Source organism: Nicotiana tabacum, chromosome 7 (assembly GCF_000715075.1).
Source record: "Nicotiana tabacum cultivar K326 chromosome 7, ASM71507v2, whole genome shotgun sequence".
In the NCBI taxonomy this organism is placed as follows: Eukaryota; Viridiplantae; Streptophyta; class Magnoliopsida; order Solanales; family Solanaceae; genus Nicotiana; species Nicotiana tabacum.
This window is the reverse complement of record NC_134086.1, coordinates 44,345,752-44,368,638: the sequence shown is the minus strand read 5'-3', so window position 1 is coordinate 44,368,638 and position 22,887 is coordinate 44,345,752. Positions and strand designations below refer to the sequence as shown.

At 36.0% G+C, this 22,887-nt stretch overlaps 1 protein-coding gene across 2 annotated transcripts; it reads right to left on the bottom strand.

Annotated features, from left to right (window-relative positions):
• Positions 1 to 13,628: 13,628 nt before the first annotated feature.
• On the bottom strand, positions 13,629 to 19,093 carry LOC107808863 (sodium/hydrogen exchanger 1). Of its 2 annotated transcripts, none has more exons than XM_016633425.2 (15): positions 18,649 to 19,093; positions 17,990 to 18,293; positions 17,762 to 17,880; positions 16,397 to 16,494; positions 16,221 to 16,280; positions 16,081 to 16,127; positions 15,772 to 15,966; positions 15,621 to 15,667; positions 15,290 to 15,356; positions 15,052 to 15,152; positions 14,846 to 14,947; positions 14,602 to 14,740; positions 14,460 to 14,522; positions 14,261 to 14,344; positions 13,629 to 14,126 (listed from the first exon to the last, which is right to left on the bottom strand). In XM_016633425.2, exons 2-15 carry the CDS (start codon positions 18,164 to 18,166, stop codon positions 13,809 to 13,811), a joined length of 1,617 nt encoding a protein of 538 aa, XP_016488911.1. In that variant the 5' UTR covers positions 18,167 to 18,293; positions 18,649 to 19,093; the 3' UTR covers positions 13,629 to 13,808. The 2 variants fall into 2 exon arrangements, with proteins under 2 accessions (XP_016488911.1, XP_016488912.1); XM_016633426.2 differs by having other exon boundaries at positions 17,990 to 18,296; positions 18,649 to 19,078.
• Between the last annotated feature and the right edge of the window lie 3,794 nt (positions 19,094 to 22,887).

Genomic DNA, 22,887 nt, shown 5'->3' with positions numbered 1-22,887 from the left:
TCGAAAATACAATTTAAAGCTGAATCCTGCAAAATGCGCCTTTGGAGTCCCTGTTGGAAAACTGTTAGGATTCATCATCAATCACCCAGGGATTGAGTTAGACCCATCAAAAGTCAAAGCTATCCAGGACTTTCCATCTCCAAAGAATAAGAAAGATGTGATGAGTTTTTAGGGAGCCTCAATTACATCATCCGCTTTATAGCATAATCAACTGTGATATGTGAGCCAATCTTCAGAAATGCCGAGGAAAGATGTTGCAACAAGCTGGACTGAAGAATTCCAGAAAGCCTTCGATAAAATCAAGGAGTATTTATATAAACTACCCGTATTGGTCCCACCAGAACTTGGAAGACCTCTACTGCTTTATTTTTCCGTGTTAGATGGAGCTTTTGGTTGCGTTCTTGGACAACACGACGAAACTAGAAGAAAGAAGCAGGCAATATATTACCTAAGCAAGAAGTTCACACCTTATGAAGCCCGGTACCCCTTGTTGGAATGCACCTGTTGTGCTTTGACATAGATATCTCAGAAGTTGAGGCATCATTTCTGTGTATACACTACATATCTCATATCAAGGATGGATCCGCTAAAGTACATCTTTCAGAAACCCATGCCTATGGGTAAGTTAGCAAAATGGAAAATATTGTTGAGTGAATTCGACATCGTCTATATAACTCAGAAGGCAGTTAAAGGGCAAGCATTGTCAGATCATTTGGAAAAAATCCTGTAAATGGGGAATACGAACCATTGAAAACATATTTTCCCGAAGATGAGGTGTCATTCGCAGAAAAAGATATCACCGAGGCGTATAATGGTTGGAGGATGTTCTTTGACGGAGCAAAAAACTTCAAAGGAGTAGGCATTAGAGTTGTCTTAGTATCAAAAACTGGTCAACACTATCCGGTATCCGCAAAACTCAGGTTTCCATGCACCAACAATATGGCGGAGTATGAGGCCTGCATCTTGAGACTCAAGTTGGCCATTGACATGAACGTTCAGGAGCTTCTGGTGATTGGAAATTCATATCTTTTGGTGCACCAGGTTCTAGGGGAATGGGCTACAAAGAAAACCAAAATATTTCCATATTTGCACTATGTACAAGAGCTGATCAAGAGGTTCACAAAGATAGAATTCAAACATATTCCGAGGATTCAGAATGAGTTTGCAGATGCGAAGATAGAATTCAAACATGTTCCGAGGATTCAAAATGAGTTTGCAGATGTGTTAGACATTGTCTTCCATAATACAATACCTAGATAAGAATTTCATCGATCCTATCCCAATTGGAATTCATAAGCAGCTAAAGAAGAGATTGACGGAAATCCGTGGTTCCATGACATCAAGGATTACTTGGAGAAGGGAGAATATCTAGAGCACACTACCCATACTCAGAAGTGCACACTTCGAAGATTAGCCAACCATTTCTTTCAAAGTGGAGGAATTCTATATAGAGGGACTCCTGACCTGGTATTACTATGGTGTGTCGATGCTAATAAGGCATCTAGGTTGCTCAAGGAAATACATGTCGGAACCTGCGGATCCCACATGAATGGCTTTGTTTTGGCCAATAAGATATTAAGAGCAGGGTATTTCTGGATGACTATGGAAACAGACTGCATCAAGTATGTTCAGAAGTAATGCCAGATACATGCTGATATGATACGAGTACCACTCAATGAACTCAATGAAACAAGTTCACCTTGGCCTTTCTCCTCTTGGGGTATGGACTTCATCGGACCAATCAAACCCGCTGCTTTAAATAGGCATAGGTTCATTCTAGTGGCCATAGACTAGTTCACAAAATGGGTTGAAGCTGGATCTTATAAAGTTGTAACTAAGAAGGTTGTAGCGGATTTTGTTCGGGACCGCATTGTTTGTCGATTTGGAGTACCAAAGTCAATCATTACTAACAATGCCGCCAATATCAACAGCGATTTAATGAAAGCCATGTGTTTTACATTCAAGATCAAGAATAGGAACTCCACATCATACAAGCTGCAAATTAACGGAGCCGTAGAAGCCGCTAACAAGAACATCAAGAAGATATTGAGGAAAATGGTGGACAATTACAAACAATGGCACAAAAAGCTGCCATTTGCTTTACTTGGTATCGTACCACAGTTCGCACATCAACTGGAGCAACTCCCTACCTATTGGTTTATGGTACTGAAGCCATTATTCCCGCCAAAGTGAAAATTCCTTCTTTAATAATCATACAAGAAGCTGAGCTTAGCGATGCGGAATGGGTACGAAGCCGGTATGAAAAACTAGCTCGCATTGATGGAAAAAGAATGAATGCGGTATGTCACGGTCAACTTTACTAGAACAGAATGGTAAGAGCTTTCAACAAAAAGGTAAAGTCAAGGCAATTCGCACCGGGGCAATTGGTGCTAAAGGGAATCTTCCCGCATCAGGATGAAGCAAAGGGAAAATTCGCACCCAACTGACAGGGCCCTTACATGGTTCACAGAGTATTGACAGGAGGAGCACTTATATTTGCATAAATGGACGGAGAGATTTGGCCGAAACCTATCAATTCAGATGCAGTCAAGAGATATTATGTTTAAGGTTGTTTGCATTTTCTATTTGATGTAACTGAATGATGCTTGACCTGATTTCCATTTAAGAGGGGATACGTAAGAAGCCCTGTGGATTTGGTCACATCATAATAAAATTTTCATTTGTCCTATGGTTAGAAATTGGGGCAAGGTCTCGAGTTTTCCCGATCTCATCACGTTGGAACTGGCAAGGAATATGTTGCTAGAAGTACGCATTTAAACTGAGGCAGAATTTTGAGGAGGATCCTCAAAATTCTGAAGCAAGGAGGTTGCAACGTCTCAAAATACATCACAGCCACCAGTTCATCAAAATCATTTGATCTCGTATATTATCACATATTTCAAACAACTATATTTCTGAAAATAATTTTTCAAATAACATGCATGTTTTTCAAAAGTCGTTTCTACGGCAACCAGACGTTACTCAGGGTAACTCAAGCAGGGCCTCAAGGTAAAAGACAAAGCAAGGAAATCGAGAGCACGAACCAACCATCCCCTGCAAAACTCACGATTTTTCTTTGAATGCAGGCACAATGAACATAACAGGAACATCCGCAAATATATATACACAACAGGATCACTATCTTCAGAACAACAAGAATTGTCAAATGCAAACACATCAAGCTAAGAAATGTTTACCCTCTCGCACTTAGTCATTGCTTTTTCTCGCATAGGGCTAAGCGTTTCCCTTATTATTGCATAATGCTAAGCACTGTCTTTCTTTGCATAAGACTAAGCGTTGTCTCCATACCTCGCATGCCACTAAGCATTGCATCCATTATTGCATAAGGTTAAACACTGTCTTTCTTTGCATTAGACTAAGCATTGTCTCTATCTCTTGCATGAGGCTAAGTATTGCCTCCATTGTTGCATAAGGCTAAGCATTGATTTTTCTGCACGAGATTAAGCATCGTCTCTACTCCCTGCATAGGTGTCTAGGCACCGCCCTCACCTTGCATAAGGCTAAATATTGCCTTTCTTTGCATGAGACTAAGCACTGTCTCTATTCCTTGCATGAGGCTAAGCATTGCCTCCTTTGCTGCATGAAACTAAACACTGTCTCCGCTACTTTTCATGAGACTAAACACTGTCTCCGCTACACTGCATAAAACTAAGCACTGCCTCCTTCTTCACATAGGGCTAAACACTGCCCTCATCCCATACAAGACTGAGCCTTATCTTGTCTCGTCCTTACATATGACTAAACATCACCTGTTTTCTCTATCAAACGATAGATATCACCACATATTTGCATTTTTCATGGGCTGGAACATCGCCACATTGTCCCAAGGCATCATAGTCCGAAGGCACCATCTTCATAGTCTGAAGACACCTTTCCATGGCCGGAGGATCCCTCGAAACTGCACATCATTATTCAAAGGTGTCATAGTACAGAGGCACCATCCTCATGGCCCAAGGACACCATCTCATGGCTTGCGAATCCCTTACCATACTCTTCAGGGCGAAGGACGTCATGGTCTAAGGACATCATCCTTATCATCCGAAGACAACTTTCATGGTCTAAAGGGAATTTGCATCATGTTTAAATTTTCACAATAACCCATATATATTCGCATGCATCGTGTTTTAAGTTTTTCGGGTAACTCGGGAGGTAACCGTTCTAAAAATAGGAGCAATTATCGCTCCGGTTTTCATTTACAACGTTCATATCTTTTGACTATCTCAAATGCAACCAATTATCAGCAATTGATTGCCTCTTGCTTTACAACCATTCAAATATATGCCTCGTATATCTATAACATTCAATTCGCATTCATAGCTCCACCTAAAATTATTGTTACTTATGACACTATCCTACCCAAAAGAACCTTTTTGAAACATACGACCACTCTTATAACAACTCCATCAATTTCATTCGTCGTTGGATCCAAAACTACACATGGCCTCATTCCCGTAACACCAGGGATATGTAGGCAACTCAAGAACTAGGGTTTGGCCCCTATTATTCAAAATACATCACTCCTCACTGAATTCAAACAAAATTGATCATCATTTTCTTTATCCAACAACTCTTTCATCATTCCCGGGTAATGAGGGACAACTGTTGATACTCAATTTTGCTCTCAAATTTTTTCAAATTTTATATATACTTTCAAAATGTCATTTTGCATCATTACCTAATTTACAAGAATTATACAAGTATTTTCTATAATTTTTCACAATTTATTAGAGCTTTAAAATTAATTTTTTTCATTTAAATTACTTGATTATTTATTAATTACCCTTTCAAATTATTTTATGATGACTTAATCATCTAAATTTGTTATTTACACTCACATTCATGTTTTAAAATATTTTTACTTCATTTCACATAATTATATTTGTTTCTGAGCTATTTACATAATTTTGCAATAATAGCCTATATTCTACAAATAATTACGTTTATTATATTATTTATGTCAAAGGACAACAACAACAACAACCAGTAAAATTCCATTAGTGGGGTCTGAGAATATTTATGTCAAAGTAGCATTGTATATTTTTATAATGTTGAGTTATTATTTTCAAATAGTTTTACAGCATAACTATTATTTTTACTATTTATTAGACATTTTAAATAATTTTTTAATTAATTTTAAAGGGTTTCAAGAGCTAGCCCAAAACAAGCCAATTTTCGGACCAAATTTGGCCCAAACCATCAGCCCAATACCCTAATTGACTCTCTTGCCCAAACCAGACGAGCCCTCTAATTCTAACCCGGTCTAACCTAGTCAGGACCCGTCTCCATGACCCACCCCATTCTTCTTTTAATCTTGGCCTCCCATAAACCATCCGCCCTTTTTAATTATATCCGCCCAAACCCTAGCCTCATTTTTTCAGAGATAGCCGCCCCTAAATCTTCTCTACTCTCTTCTACTCCTCTCAAACTCTAACAACCGTCTCCTCAATCTTCTCCAATTCCAGTTCTAATATGGAATCTCCCCATAATTTTCCTTCCATATATGCTCGATTTCTCTGTTATTTGCATGGTATTGGTATCACATAATACTTGCCTATCTTTGGCAAGTATACGATCCTAAATCAAGCATAATTATCTCCAAGCCTTCGAGATTTAGATGATATTTCGTCTATATACACTCACTACCAGGCTATATGGGTCTGATTTATCAAGATCTTCAACCGATTTTTGGTTCCGATCAAATTAGGGTTTGTCTGATTCTTTTTTCTAATTTTGTTTCTTAAACGATTCTGCATGCTCTCCCTTCCTTATTTATGTTTGATTTACTGTGTTTCCTTGTTTAGATGTGTGATTTCGACTACTATATAAACCTTTCCACAATTTTCCTTTGGACAGACTGAATCGCTAAAAACTACTATTGTTCTCTTATTCATTCTTGTCTTATATTTTCTAAGGCTCAATCTTTTGGCTGGCTGAAATCCAAGGCCATCGGAATGCAATTCTTGAACCTTTCTCAGTGTGAGCACTGCCCCGGGTTTATTTGAAACCCTTGGGAACTATGACCCACTGAGATTCCTGGGTTCCACTATTCGTTTTACTATTAACATTAAAGTACTGCTGAAGTTACTCTTCTTGTCTACTTGTTCTTCTGTAACTGGTAATGTATCTATGACTCTTGCAAATTTTATTTCTTTCCATTTGTATTCCTGCTCTGCATATCTATGTCTATGAGAATTTTTATGAATCAACTTGCCATTGTATGTTTTGAAGCTCTTCTTGAGGCTCTATGCCTTCTAGTAGTTCAACTTTCCTATTTCTTATTTTGATTTTGCCTGCTAATGTATGTGCTTGAATGCTTATTATTGTTGCTTATTCAGAGTATGGTTTCTGGCCATGTCCTGTACTATTACGAATAACCAACTCATACCTAGAATGTGTCCTAATCCCTGTTGAAAAATTTATTCCCAACTTGTTATCTTTCTAGAGTCCTACTGTTAAGCTATGACCCGTTCACATGCTATTCGTAACTTTATTGTGTCTTTGACTTGCCCAATCCTATGTTTCTCAGTATTAATGGAGACCTTTCGAGTAAATATCATAGCCAACATTTTCTCCTATGTATGGCCAACTAGTATAAGGTTTGATGCATGTCTGTCCTATTGATGTAAAGTTGACATGTTTTTTGTTTACTATAAGCTTTCTGATATTGCAACTGATACTCAACATGTTAAAGATTCGTCATTCTCAACTAAGTGATGGCTCGACCATAAACCTATTCTATTATGTTGTCTTCACTAGGCTTTCATGTTAAAACTTTCATGTGAAGGCTATGCTCTACTTGTTCTTGTCTATGACTCTATTAGATTTTCGTGTTTAAATCTTGTGTCTAAAGTTATTTTAGGCTAATTCTGTATCAGTTTACTTTTGAAAATCTTTTGGAATAGTTCACTATCCTATGATGGTCAATCCTGTTAATTTAGCTTTGTTTTTGAAATACAAGCACAAATCTGCCTTGTGAACTTGTGTGCATTTTATGTATTCTTGTTTATGTGTCTAGAACTATTGTTAGTTACAGCTTTAGGAGTTAAGTGTGAAAAGTTGTTGATCAATTCCATGAGTGGTTTGTCACCTATATGGTTAAGTTTGGCATCCATTTGACCAAGTAAGTTATTCGTTGGGCCTGATGTTGGGCTATATGTGTTGTTGGACCTGGGAAGATTCTACTTCTTTAGGAGCCTGAGGTTTGGGTCTGTTGGTTAATGAGGTTGCTGAAGGCCCAAAAATTCACTAGGTTATATTGTTGTGGGCCTATACTGTTTGATAGGCCTGTATTTGTTTCAGTCTGTATTTTTGTTACCTTGAGTTCGTTGTTCCATTTTGGTCCCTTAATTTGTAATAATGAATAATTGGGGTGCTAGTGAAATCGAGGGAAATGGGTTTATTCTAATGCTTGCATAAAAGGGTAGAAAACATGTTTATACGATCAATATGCTCTATTCGTCGTTTCGTTTAGCATGCCTTATTTGTTTAGTATGTCCCTATTCTGCCCTTCATAGAAATCATGCTTATAGAAAATCACACACACTTCAATCAACCTGTCTAAAGTATGTTTAAGTATTTGCTACACTTGTTTCTAGGTTTACTATTGTGCACACTTAGACAACATGCCTATAGGATAAATAACACATGTTTCATTACTGTCCATCTAGATACCATGTCTATAAGGTTTCAATTAATCAATCAACCAATTATTTCTATTGCTCTTAATGCACCACTCCTTTAGATATCATGACTATAGGATTTTAATCGATTAATCAATTACTTTGTTACTTCGCCGCATTGCCATATATATATAAAATCAATTTCAACTGTTAGAAATCATGAAGGACATTGTCATCTGCCTGAGAAGCATGCCTATAAAACCAGCACTAGTAATTCGGAATTTTGAGATCATTTCACTACCTTATTGCACAAATAATTAAAAATCATACCTATAGGATTTGAAATGCTTTAATCTGCCTATATGTTGCCATACTGCTGTATAATACTTAGAAATTAGAATCACCTATAAACTATGCCTATAGGACTTAATGACTCTAATGCATCCGAAAATGTCTACTGCCTAACTGCCTGTGTGCATTGTCGCTTATGTGAGGAGGTTAACTTGAGCCTTTAATTGTACTTATGTGTGGTCCTACATATTTTTGAATGTGTGGTAGTTTTATCATTTTGAGCATCCTATGTGAAGTCTAGAACCACCCAAATAAAGGTCCAAAGCCTCCTGGACCATAGGTATAGGACAGGTAGTGCACGCATAGGGTACGACCAAGAATTGAATTAGAACGCTTTTAGGTAAACAACTTCAATATATTAATCGAGTAGCAGGAGATGATAGTCTGTGCTCGCTGAATAATATGAGCAACTCCTACCTAAGAAAATTTGTGAAGTATTATTTATGTTGCACGGTGTGATCCTTTAGGCTAAAAAACTTCGGACCTCCCTTCCTTTACATACTTGACGTCCACACTTAGTCGTTTAATATAGACCAATGTAGTTGTATCCCTATAGTCATACTAAGATTGTACTGATCCTCATATGTTTTAATAAGACTTTTCAAATTCTAATCTCTCTTTATTTATTTGATCACCTAGCCTAATTACATAATCCATGTAGTTTAAAGTTCCGCCAGGACCCACAGTTGTGGACTTCGAAGAGTGCCTAACACATTCTCTCTGAGGTAATTTAAGCCCTTAGCCGATCTTTGGTGGTGTTGACTAGTCAAACAAAGTTATTCAAAAATAGGTGCCCTAACACACCTTAAAAATCGTTAGGTGGTGACTCTTCTCTTTTAATACTCATTTAAAAGAGTTGTCACACGTTGAAACCTGCTTTTGCAAGAAAAAGGGGCGCGACAACAGCTAATGGCATGTTTGGCAACTCTGCTCCAACTGGTTCATCGTTTCCCTCTCTCGATCATAATCACCCACTGTACCTGCAACCAACTGACACACCAGGTAGTTCTCTAGTCTTTATTCAATTGACTGGGTCTAATAACTATGCCTTGTGGAGTCGTGCTATGAGATTGTTAGGCAAAAGTAAGTTAGGTTTTGTCAATGGAAGGTTTCCAAAATCAAATTTCAAACCAGAGATTCATGATTTGTGGGAAAAGGTTAACGTTGTTGTTTTGTCATGGATAATGAATGCTATTAGGCCTGGTTTGCTGAGTAGTGTACTATATGCATCTAGTGCTCACAAGATATGGGAAGATTTGAAAGAAAGATTTGACAAAGTGAATGGCTCTAGAGTATTGTTTCTTCATAGAGAAATGCACAATTTGACTCAAGGAACCATGACTGTGGCAGACTACTTCTCAAAACTTACTTGTTATCTAGTCTTGTTATTGTGCATGGAAGTTCATGTTGTCCATGTCCTGATTCTAAACAATATGCTCAGCACTTTGAGGCTCAGAGGCTGCTGCAGTTTCTCACTGGTTTGAATGACTCCTATGCATAGTCAAGAAGTCAAATTATGATGATGACTCTAGTGCCTACCATTTACAAGGCCTATTCACTACTTGTTGATCAAAAGAGTCAAAGAAATCTGGTAAACATGGCTCGGGTTACACAACTTGCAGAAAGTCTAGAGAGCATTGCTCTGTATGGCAATAAAGGTCCAAATGTCACAAGTTGAGGTTATAGACAAAGAAAGAACAATGTTCAATGTGAATATTGTCATTACAAAGGACATACTAAAGAAAATTGCTTCAAGTTGATAGGCTATCCACCATATTTCAAGTCTAAGAACAAAGGAAGTGCACATGAACTCTATGCTAATTTTGCAGGTAATCCAAACTTTGCAGCAGAGGAAGAACACATCAGCTGTGCAAATCAGTTGAACCTAGGTGTCATCATCAAAAGGGATTCATCTCAGCCAATCTTGTGACACCACAAATGACGCAGACACAACCATTTTTCACTCAGGAGCAATACCAACAAATTGTGCAAATGCTCTCCAAAGGAAATGCAGAAGGTTCCAGGTCATCTAGCAAAATAGCTGCTGTAGGTATTCTAAATCATGTGAAGCATTTGTGTCTCAGTGTGTCAATAGTGACTGGATAATTGACACCAGAGCCTCAAATCACATGACAAATAGACTTGAGTTACTACAAACACATAAATCACTTCCTACAATAGAGAAAAACATAGTTCATTTGGTAATGCAGTGTCTATTTCACACACAGTGAGTGCATCTATGTTAGATAATCAGAAGATTTCTAATGTACTTTACATTCCAGATTTTAAGTTCAATTTACTCTTAGTCTCACAACTCACCAAGGAAGTAAAGTGTATGGTATGCTTCTTTCTTAACTTTTGTATTTTTTAAGATCTTTACAGTGGTAAGGTGAAGGGGATTGGTATAGAGGAACATGGACTTTATGTTCTTAAAAGAGGTATCTCAAAATAGTTTTTAACTCAAATTTCAAATAAAAATGCATCTACAACTATTGCTCCTCCTCTTGCATGCTCAAGCTGTTTGTGACACAGGAGATTGGGACATGCTCCCTTAGATGTAATAAGAAGAGTAGACAAGTTGAATAAGTTCACTGCTAGTGATAGTCACCACTATACTATATGCCCACAATCCAAGCAAACCAAACTTCCTTTTCAGCTTAGTAATACTGTAACTAAGTCCATTTCTGAATTAGTTCACTGTGACATTTGGGGCCATACAGATTTCCTACTTATGATGGAAGAAGGTTCTTTGTCACTATAGTAGATATACTTGGATCTTTCTGTTAAACTCTAAGTCTGAAGCTTATGTTATGCTAAAGAATTTCCTTGTTCAAGTTCAAAATGTATTTCCACAACTGTAAAAACTTTCAGAACTAATAATGGAAGTGAGTTTCAAAAGTTTGCTATCTAGTCTTAGTATTATGCATGAAAGTTCATGTGTATATACACCCCAATAGAATGGAGTTGTAAAAAGAAAACATGGAACCATTTTAAATATGGCAAGGGCGCTCAACTTTCAAGTTTCTGGTCCCTTAAGGATTTGAAGTGAGTATGTTACTACTGTTATATATATACTGAACAGACTTCCTTCTAAAGTGGTTGACTACAAATCACCCTTTGAGATGCTTTATTTGTATTCTCCTTCTCTGTCTCACTTCAGAGTCATTAGTTGTCTGTGTTATGCTGCCACTCCCAAAGTACTAGACAAGTTCTCACCTAAGACTATTCCTAACTGCTTATGGGATACTCTTCAATACAAAAGGTCTATCTTCTGTATGAATTGCACTCAAAAACATTTCTAGTGAGTAGACATGTAATATTCAAGGAAGATGTTTTTCCTTTCAAACATGTCAAGTCATATGGCAATCCTGTGTTTCATGTTTTAGATTTACTCTCCCCAGTGGTTCTGATTCTATATCATAGGTTGTTCCAACATCATCAACCTTAAATTCAGAGATTGACAACTTCTCAGACAATGAGTTACAACAGACATCTGATGCAATTCCTTCAACAGAAGAGCATATGCAGACACTTGACAATTTTGAGCCTACTACTGCACTTGATAATTCTAAACTTGTTGTTGAAGTTGCTACCTCTGATGCAATCAGTGATGAACCTCCCACAGGTTGTTGGAGATCTTCCAGACCAAGCAAGCCTTCTATTTGGCTGCAGGACTATGTCATAAAGACTAAAGATACCAAGTGCAACTTCCCTATCTCTGCACATGTGGACTATAGTCATCTCTCCCCTGCTTACATACAAGCAATCCTAGCCTACTCAACAGCTTTAGAACCATCTTCTTTCAAGGAAGTTGCATCTGATCCTAGGTGGATAGAAGCTATGCAACTTGAATTACATGCCTTGGAGGATAACAATACATGGTCTGTTGTAGACCTACCTCCTAGCAAGATAGCTATTGGTTGTGGGTGGGTGTTCAGGATTAAACACAAGGATACAAGTGAATTTGAGAGGTTCAAGGCTCGACTAGTGACTAAGGGTTATAGGCAAAGAGAAGGTTTGGACTATGGAGAAACTTTTTCACCAGTGTTCAAGATGGTCACAGTGAGATCTGTTGTTGCTGGTGCTGCCTCAAAGCATTGATACATCTATCAAGTGGATGTACATAATGCTTTTCTCAATGGTGACCTAGATGAAGAAGTATACATGGTTTTGCCTGAGGGGTTTGCTAGATAGGGGGGTCTCAGAAGTTCTGCAAACTCTACAAATCCTTATATGTCCTTGAGCAAGCACCTATGCGGTGGAATCTAAAGCTTGCAGAAGCACTGGTACATAAGGGGTTTCAACAGAGTCAGTATGATTATTCTCTATTTGTCAGAAGAGTTGGGGATGATATTGTGATTATTCTTGTGTATGTAGATGATCTTCTAATTACGAGCAACAATCATAAGTTATGTGATACAAGGTTAGATCTTCAAGGCATGTTCAAAATGAAAGACCTGGTAGGACTAAAGTTCTTACTAGGAATTGAATTTGCAAGGTCAAATAAGGGGATCCTAATGAATCAGAGGAAATATGCTTTAGAGTTGATCTCTGAAGCAAGCCTCAGTGGAGCAAAGCTGGCTAGCACACCTATGGGGCTCAACCAAAAACTGATCACTGTAGAATATGATCTGTCCTTCAGGAAAGGAAATGCCACTACTGATAAAGTGCTAAGAGATCCTAGTATCTATCAAAGACTGGTTGGGAAATTGTTGTATCTAACTATGATCAGACCTGATATCTCCTTTGTAGTACAGGTCTTGAGTTAGTTTATGCATTGTCCTAGAATCTCTAATATGGAGGCAGCATCAAGAGCAGTAAGATATATAAAGCAGGAATCTGATTTGGGATTGCTTATGCCTGCAGGAGACTCCAAGAATCTGATTGCCTACTGTGATTCTGATTGGGGAGCTTGTGTGCAAACAAGATGATCAGTAACTAGTTATCTGGTGAAGTTTGGAAGTGCCCTGGAAATCCAAGAAGCAAAGCATTGTCTCCAGAAGGTCAACTGAAGCAGAATTCAGAAGCATGACTCCTGTGCAACAGAGATCACTTGGTTGATAGGGCTATATGCAGAACTAGGAATCAAAGTTAGTCTGCCTGTGAAGTTAGTGTGTGACAGTAAGGCAGCAATTCAAATTCTTTCACAAGAGAATAAAACATACTGACATTGATTGTCACTTTGTAATGAAGGAATGCTGAAAACTGAATATGTACATACTGGAGATCAACTGGCAGGCCTACTAACTAAGTGCCTTAGAAGAGCACAACATGAGTATGTGTTGAATCAATTTGGATTGAAGAATGTGTACTAGTCATCAGCTTGAGGGGAGTGTTGAAGGAAACTAGAAAGATTTTTTTAAACATTAGTGCACTGACGAAGCTCAACAGGAATTTGGTATCAGTCTTTTCTCTACAATGGGAACGTTACAACCATGTGAAATCTACATATAAAAAACAAATCTCTAACCTGTAGGAAATTTTACAAGATAATTAAGCTAACTATGCCACAAAGCTTACAGAATATACACCTATTTGGTGTTTTGATAAATTATCAAAAAAGAAAAAATTGTAACGGGGAAAACCTCTAGGAATTCCCCACAGAAATTGTCAGCAATGACCAAAAGCGAGAACTGAGCTGAAAACATGATCACCAAAATGAATATACTTATTTGCAACCTATAAACTAGACAACCCCTTTTTAACCACATGAAAACACTCAAAAGATATTGACATAAAACAAAACCTCAAACCCAAAAAGCTGCCACCTTCCCTCTCCAAGGCTGAAACGTACAATCTGCACTTCCATCAGTGCGATTAATGATCACTTGGTTCAGTCGGTGATCCTGGAACAAAAGGTACAAAACCTCGTCCACCGAAAACGGGACGCATGAACGCATTGTCAAATTTTCTCCAGTAACGATGCACAGTGTGAGATGGGGTTGATAGGAGCATCCGCAAACTGTTGGGACGGGGTATATGTTGGCCCAGATCAGCTTCTGAGTCTTGTGCACTGTCAAGAAGTGGCACAATGAAGGATTTTGGGGTCGTCGGTTCAGAAGAGATCATTCTGGTCAAGTGTTTTGGTGAGGGTAGCATAAATCTAATTAAAGGTTTTGTCATCAACCCAAACACCTGGAAAGGCCAAAAACAGTACGTTAAAAATCCTTCTAAATGTTTCGGTTTTGGGACCATGAATGCGCACCTTTTGGTGTATGTTTCACTACTTCATGCATGTCAAATGTATACAGAAAGTTAAGATATCTTACCCCTGTGCTGAAAAGGACAACAGTGATGGTACTCGTGATCATTATTGCATTACCACGTAACTGAGTATGACCTCCTCTGGTAAACTGCAAGCATAAAATTAAGTAATCAGTCGGAAAATTGTCTTAATACTATATATGCAACGTGAAAAGAGAACCACCAAATTTGATACCAGAGTAATATCAGATGCTAGTATTTTACCTGATTATAAGCCAGAGCCACTGAAACAGCACCTCGCATAAGTCCAGCCCACCATATTACAATCTGCAAAATCAGCAAAGGGATAAAATGAGAGGCCATATGACTTGAGGGGCTTAGCGTAACAACAGTTATTAACACATACTTGCTTGTTAAAGCCAATCTTCTCCTCTGGAGACTTCTTGGTCAAGTTGGACAAAAATGACAAGGGGAAAACAAAGGCTGCCCTTCCAACCATAACAAGACCCAACAGTATTGAGCTAACCTGAACTGATATACCAGGGCTGGAAATAAATTGGAAAAAGAAAACCATCAATCATGTTTAAAGCTTTTGCCACTTACATATAATCAATAGTATATGATGAACTTCAATGACATAGAAACTTCACCTGTCGCTTACAAATTTCCACTTCTCGATGTCCAAAGCATCCATACCAACATAAAGGAATATGAATATCTCAGCAATAAATGACAATGTAGCAAAAGCGTGCCTGGGAAACAGTTGAAGAGAATGTTAGAAGTGAACCATCTTATGCAAAAAGAGGAGCAATTGAATACACTCCACAAATATGGTTCTAAAAACTGTATGACATACTTGGTGGTCACTCTTGAGCTCTCAGTCACATTATGCCAGGTGTAGTGAGACATCACGATGCCACAGAAAAACACAGTGAGGATTGCACTTAAATAGAATAACTGCAATCATCGTAGCTTCAGACTTTCAGTATGCTATATAACTATATCTAAAAATAAACATCTCCAAGAAAGGAAGTGATTCAATTTTCTTATAGAAAGAGAGAAAGGTTAGCAACCCACTTAGTCAAGAAACTTACTTCAGCAAGCAGGTATGACAGATAAGCCATGAGTATCATTATAGCAACCTCACGATCAGTGGAGTGCCTGGAGTTCATCAAGAAGTCATCAAAGCCCATTATTAGAAGACAATATCTTTCCCATCTCTCATGTAAGCTTAAAATTGTGCAATATAACAGAACACAAATTTCTAAGAAGGCACCGGTAGCCAATTCTCTTGACTAGTCTTTCCCACAAGCCCCGGTTACCAACTTCAGGACAAATATGCATATCCAAATATTTGCCAATTGCAACTACCTAGCAAGAGCATACAAAGGAAATATTTATTTGTAAAAATAAATACACACGAACCTTCCAAAGTAGAGTTTTTTAATTATATAGGCGCTCAGTAGACCAGCCTGCACCAGGGAAATAATCAAATGTCAGTCTTGTGTCAATAGTGCAATGCATGTGCACATGCAGAGAGAGAGAGAGAGAGAGAGAGAGAGAGAGAGAGACTCACAACAACCCCTAAGATGGTGCTTGAAGCAAACAAGTACAGAAAGTTTCCAACTAATTGCAGAGCTTTGCTTGTGTTGATATGAGATAAGTCAAAGTTCTGGACAGCATTGAACAGAACCACAGATGTGGCATCATTCACAACACCTTCCCCAAACACTAGACTGTACAATAAGGGTGTGTCATCCTGACTAAGCACCTACACATTTCCAAATAGAAAATGCCTGATTAGTTAGAGTGCCAGCAACTTTGACCAGCCTAAAATGCTACGACTTAATAGTTTTTTTATTGGGTAAGTACGACTTATACTTACTTGTAAGGTGCAAACAGAATCCGTTGCAGAGAAGATTGCTCCAATTGCTGGAAAGGAAAAGAGATAGATGAGAGACAAGCAGAGAAGTTATCAATCACAATTTCGAAAATAAATAACATAGAGGAGAAGGCAAGAAGTACCAAGGTAATCTCCAATATCAAGGTCTCCAATGTTCATTTTCTTGAAAATGCCAATGGCACCTGATCATGAAAATAGACATTATTACTAATGGCTGAATCATGAGTGTAAAAAGTTCCATGAAGCTTCCTACATTGGGAAATGAAAAACAGAAGATGGAAAGGATAGAAATACACACCAAATGATATGATAATGAATGATATCAAGGTGCCAACTGCTCCAAAAAGCATGATGGTGCTGAAATTGCGGAAGAATGATTTCTTTTTCACCTGGAACCTGAGGAATAGAGTAATATGGAGAAAATTAACTCATCGCGATACTTTTGAACAATTTAAAACCTAGTCAAATTAAACAAATATCACATGCTAGTATGCTACTGAGTAGCTTGCCTTTTAAAAGTCAATGAGTTCACAAGACCACAAGAACTTCAACATCGTAATGAAAGAAGCATTAGGTTTTCGGCATGACCGAAGCCATTTTTCATGGAAAATGTTTTCCTAAAAACTGTTATCCAATAAGTATATTTTCTGGAAAGTGTTCTTTGGTGTTTAGTTGGTGGTGGAAAATAGCTTTCGTCAAAAATATATATTCAATATTAATAGAAATATTAGCAAATTCGAGAATGTTTTAATGAAACTTTTGAGTACTACACATCAGTAACAATGTCTAAGTGTTACTTTAAGCAAGTAGCATGAAGTTAAAAATCGAGATGGTTCGATGGAAAATGATTTCCGCCTATCATTTCTAGCAACCAAACACTAGAAAATAACTTCCTCATGGAAAGCATTTTCCTCGAAAATGATTTCCGTCGTACTAGACAAAAGCTTAAAATCAGTTGATTAGAGCTCAGAAATTTGCTAGGTAAAATTTCTTGAACTGATAGAAAACCTGACAAGCTCTAAGAACCAACCCTAATATAGGAAAGAAAACCTTCGATTAAGAAGTTAGTAAGCTCCACATGAGAACCTATGAATGGCTTAAGAAGTTTATCAAACATATGGAACCCAAGAAAGTCAGCATTTTAGCAACTAGTTATTGATTCAACCAGCGATTTCTTTCTATCAGAAACAAACAGCTGACTTTATCCCAGAAACAGAAGAATTTCTAGTTCATTTATCTGATAGAGATGGAAAAGTAACCCAATAAGACATAACTGAAAATGTACATCAAGCAATGCTAAAAGGTACAGCATTTTGGACCCTAAGCTTTTAATGAAAAATGTATTAGTTATCAACCAGCTATTTCTTTTTATCAGAAACAAACAGCTGACATTATCCCAGAAACAGAAGAATTTCTATTTCATTTATCTGATAGAGATGGAAAAGCAACCCAATAAGACATAACTGAAAATGTACATCAAGCAATGCTAAAAGGTACAGCATTTTGGACCCTAAGCTTTTAATGAAAATGCATTAGTTACATCCAAGCAGTCTTTAAGTAGTTATTGTCGTTCATTGTAATCGCTGTAGAAACATTATAATAGACTGCACAAGTAACATCTTGTTCTCAGGAAAGGTCAAATACTTTTAAATGCAAAACCTACCCAGCATTAAAAATGATCGGTGGAAGAAGGTAAATGAAGAAAAGATCTTCGCTGAACACTAAAATACGAGAGTTCTTCCCACCACTTATTAGTAGAATGACAACTCCAGTGCAAAGACCCTGTCATCCAAAGGTGAAGCCATAGACAAATATACTAAGATCAGTTTATTTTCAATCACAGAAAAGCTTTCCAGCACAAAAAAATTGATATTAACAAAAATGAACTCACAATCACGAGGGCAGTTATGGACTCATTCATCCATCTATTTTCCTCCAACAAATGACCGACCACGATACATGCGCAGATAAGTGCAACAAATAAGTTTATTGACACCACCGATTGATGATCAGAAGTTGATAACCTGTTCATAATATTTCCCAGCAGCATCCCAATGTCGAAAGCCATTTTCGAAGGAATTCAATTCACCAGAATACTTGTGAAAATTTTCACAATCTATAAGTTTTCCTCTTTTTAATCAACTGAACTTCCAGGCTACAATCTTTGACAACCTTACATCAAAATAGACCACTCCCTGCTACAAACCAAAAACACAACCATTCTCAGATCACAAAATTAACAAATTCTCAACAAAAAAAAAAAAAAAAAAATCATATACACATATAATATAGAAGCGTAAAAATCCAGCTAAGAGAATTACGTGCTTACATAGGCGCGTGGGGATAGAAAAAAATAGAAAAGTGAGAAAGTCACAAGCCAAGATCAACACTGGCCACATGAATTAAACTCTACAAACTCCTATATATATTCTTTATTTTTTTCATTTTAATGACCATTTGGATATAAGCAACGCACAATCATAAACTAAAAACAACAAAAAGAAAAACAAAAAAATTAAATAAAAATGAATGAAGATATCAAAACTTTACCGATCAAAATTGCAGTCAAAACGGCGTCGAATTGAGCTTAGAGAAGCACTGAAAATTCAAATTCAATCAGATCTCAGATTATGATTTAGCAAAAACTCAAACTGCTGCAGATTCTTCAGCAACAGCGTTTTTGCTAAAAAGAAAACCACAATATTTTCTCCCACTTTTGTTTCGCTAAAACTCGAATTACGGAAAAGGAAATGAAGCGCACACAAATGAAAATCACAGTTCCAAAAGATTTTAAAACACGGCGCAATTCAGCACCAAATTCTCGCGCTCAAATAATTAAACAATTGAACGCTTCTGAAAATGAAGCACAAAATCAGAGTCTAATTTACAACTAATTCGAAAACTGACAAAGGAAAGTTCGAGAAAGGAATTTGATAAAGGGATCAGAGAGGAGAGGATCGATTCGAGCGATAAAAGGACAGATGAAATGAAATTATAAGGTGAATTTATAGTTTGGGTGTAATCACAGATAGAGACTGGTCTTTAAAAACACGTTAGACTCATAATCACCGTTGATTGATTTAATTGTGATGACCTGGCTAGATTTGTGTCTATTTTGTCAGTTAATCAGAGCTTGATTTTTCCAAGTAAACCAACCCCCAAAAAAAATGTAGGCAATTACTCAAGGAAGAGATCCATATTAAAACATATGATATTTTATTATATTTGAAAAAAATTATTTTTTATTTTACTTGTAATGATTTATAACCACAAAAGACTCATAAATAAATTTACAAAAATAAATTTTTAATATATTAAAAATTATGTTTTTCTTCTCTAACTTTTATTAATATAAAATATCTTCCAATTCAACATATGTAGTATTACTATATTTCGTCATTTAGGATAATTTAAAAACAAGTTATGTATATCTGTACAGGTCAGTCTGATTGATTTTCCTCTTTTTTTTGTGCTTTATATTGGTCATAAATTTAAATTCAATGTTCTTTTAAATCCTGGTGGCATAATTGTAATATTTTTCTCTTAATTTTGTGAGGGGAAAAGGTTAAAAAGGAAAAGAACATAAAAGAGTTCGTGCAAATACAGTTCAGTAACTAATATATATACGTACTATTTTTTTTTCTTCAGAAAGTTGTACTTAATTAATTAATTAACCGTAAAAAATTGCACGGGGCGCCTTATTTGGTCGCCTCCATTTAATCTATACCCATTTTTTAAAAATTTTTTAACTTGTATTCACTTCTTAAATAATTTTAGCTCTCTTTCTCCCCCTCCTTCTCCTCCTTATTTTTTTAAGACATTTTCAGTACGATAACACAGGTCAACATCTTCACTTGCATCAATGTTTACAAATGTATATTACTAGAGATGTGTCTTTCGCGCGGTGACTTTCTCTACTGTACTTTGAATTTTAAATTAAGGGTAATATCTTCACTTGCATCATTATAAAGATAATCATTATTATAATATATATAAAGTTTAAGAAATTGAAATTTCAAAATAGAAATATTTTTTGAAAGATAAAATCATACCAAATAAGAGTTAAGTCATACTATAAGAGTCACGTCGTAATCAAAGAATCGTTTATATCGTGTCAACTTTTGTGCTTTGCTATAAATATGAGTTATTATTTCACTTTGTGACTATTTTTCGATTCCAATGACACCTATGAGAATAGTGCAAAAATAAAATTATCACTACGAGATTTGAAAAAATGTTAGTCTTTTTTCATGTAGTGTTTCTTAATTAATATCTGACGATTATCTATAATTATTTTTGAAGGTTTAAATGTTAAGGTTATTTACATATAATTCAAATAACTCAGATATTTAACATGGTTAATGTCAAATATCAAAATAGAGTAAAAAAATTCACTAGCTAAAGAATTTTTTATATTTTTAGATAGCCAATTAAAATGAGTTTTGAATTAAGAATAATATTTTCAATTATATTATTATAAAAATAATTATTATTGAAAAATAATATTTTGGAAACTGAAATTTTAAGAAAGAAATATTTTTTAAAAGATATCAACATACCAAATAAGAGTTTAAGTAATAGTAAAAGAGTTAAGTCTTATCCAAAGAGTTATTCATTGTCTCAACATTTGATTATTTTTTCATAAATATGAGTTATTATTTTGCTTTCTGACTATTTTTAGGATCTAATGACACCGGCAAGAATGGTATCAAAAAAAGAAAAATAGAAGAAATGATTAATTTTTTTAATGTAGTTAATATCCAATGATTATTTATATTTACTGAGAAAGTATAAATTTTAAGATTATTTACAAACAATTCAAAAAATTTAAATATTTGACATGATTAGTATCCGCGTATCCGCACGGGTACTAATACTAGTTATTTAAATGGAGAAGAAGAGGGAGAAAGGGACCCACTATTGCGATGATTGTGTCCTTTCGAATCTTAGGCTGTATGTATTACTGGAAATTTTATAATTAATGCGCCTTTTCGCTTTTAGCCACGACTGATTCCGATTTTATTGTAAAAAATGCACGGCCTCCATTTAATTTATACCTATTTTTTTAAAAAAAATTTAACTTGTACCTATTTTTTAAACAATTTCAGCCCCCTTTCTCCTCTTCCTTCTCCTCCTTCGTTTTCTTAAGATTTCGGTACGATAACACATGTTAGCATCTAGTCTTCATTTTTACGACTTATCAATAACAATGAATCAATTAACATAAGTTGCACGATTTATTTCCACTGAAGACACCTTTTTTCTAATGTAATTACTGATTTGCTCCATAAAAACGTTTAGAAAGAAGAAAAAAAAACAAAGATCCAATATAGTGATTGTATGGGTCAAAAACTATATAAACTTTTTCAAAAACTTCAGCTTATATAGTGCTGAAGTTTTTACAAATGAACTAAATAACTTCAGCATCTTCTGCTGAAATTTTTGAAAAAGCTTATCGAGGACAAAACAAACTTCAGCTTATTTAGTGCTGAAGTTTTTACAAATGAACTAAATAACTTCAGCATCTTCTGGTGAAGTTTTTAAAAAAGCTTTATGACAAAACTAATGAATCCAGTTACTGAAGTTTTTACAAATGAACTAAATAACTTCAGCATCTTCTGCTGAAGTTTTTTTAAAAACTTATCCAGGACAAAAACTTCAGCATATTGCATTTTCTACTTCATGCCCATCTACTAGAATGATGAAGTTTTGCGTGATTGTCTTTGCTACTTCGGCCCCGTATGCTGAAGTTACGCGAAAAAGTGGGTACGCTTGCAATTTTTTTTTTGCAAAGCGGACACAAGTTAAAACGTGACCCAAAAAGCGGATATAGATGCAAATGCCCCAATTTTACTCCTTTTTTTCACGATTACTTTGTTTTACCATAAGTGAAAAGGATTAATCATAAGATGATTTGGAGCATTAAATATCTTTCTAGGCAGCTTCTTAAATTCAATTAATAAAGAAATTTTACTACATACATTGAGTTGATTGCTTCGATTGTCGCTTTATTTAGGGTAAGAATCACTTTACTTTAATCTTCATCGGAATTTATATTTTTTTTGTGAGATTTAATGATATGATAATTTAATATTAAATAATAATTATAAATCCTGATCAATTTAGAACTCAACGCAACCCTAAATCGACACAATACACGAACTGACCATCCTTTTTTAAAGTGATAATACATAATTACTCTATTGGGATTGTATCAAAGTGCAAGTTGCGCCCTTTAAAAATACGAGAGTCCTTATATTTGTTAGAAGTGTAATAAGTAGCATCTATTGAATTGATATGGCGCTTGCTTTGATTTGCACCTGATAAACCGCGGATGGAAGCTCTAAAAAAATTAGTTTTGTTATAAATATATTATATTATCGATGTTCATTTAGTACTTCGTTGTAAATAAGCTTCCTGAAGAAGCTTATCCATATGGGACTCCACCGTAAATATGTTTATCTATTTAGTACTATATTGGAAATAAGCTTCCTGAAGAAGCTTATCACTTCGGTACCCTGTTATCTATTTAGTACTATATTGGAAATAAGCTTCCTGAAGAAGCTTATCACTTCGGTACCCAGTTATGGATAAACATTACCCCCGGTAGAAGATTATCCATACCGGGTATAATGAGCTTATCTTTTCAGTACCCGGTTATGGATAAACATTACCCCCGGTAGAAGATTATCCATACCGGATATAATAAGCTTATCCATTCAGTACTCCGTTATGGATAAATATTGCTCTCAGTAGAAGATTATCCATATCTGGTACAGCAGCAGCTTA

Coding starts and splice junctions, on each gene's coding strand:
- LOC107808863 (XM_016633425.2), bottom strand. CDS start 18,166: ATGGCTTTCGACATTGGGATGCTGCTGGGAAATATTATGAACAGGTTA. Junction 16,128..16,220: donor TGATATTGGAGATTACCTTG/GTACTTCTTGCC, acceptor TTTCCTTTCCAG/CAATTGGAGCAATCTTCTCT. Junction 14,741..14,845: donor TGGAAATTTGTAAGCGACAG/GTGAAGTTTCTA, acceptor ATTTATTTCCAG/CCCTGGTATATCAGTTCAGG.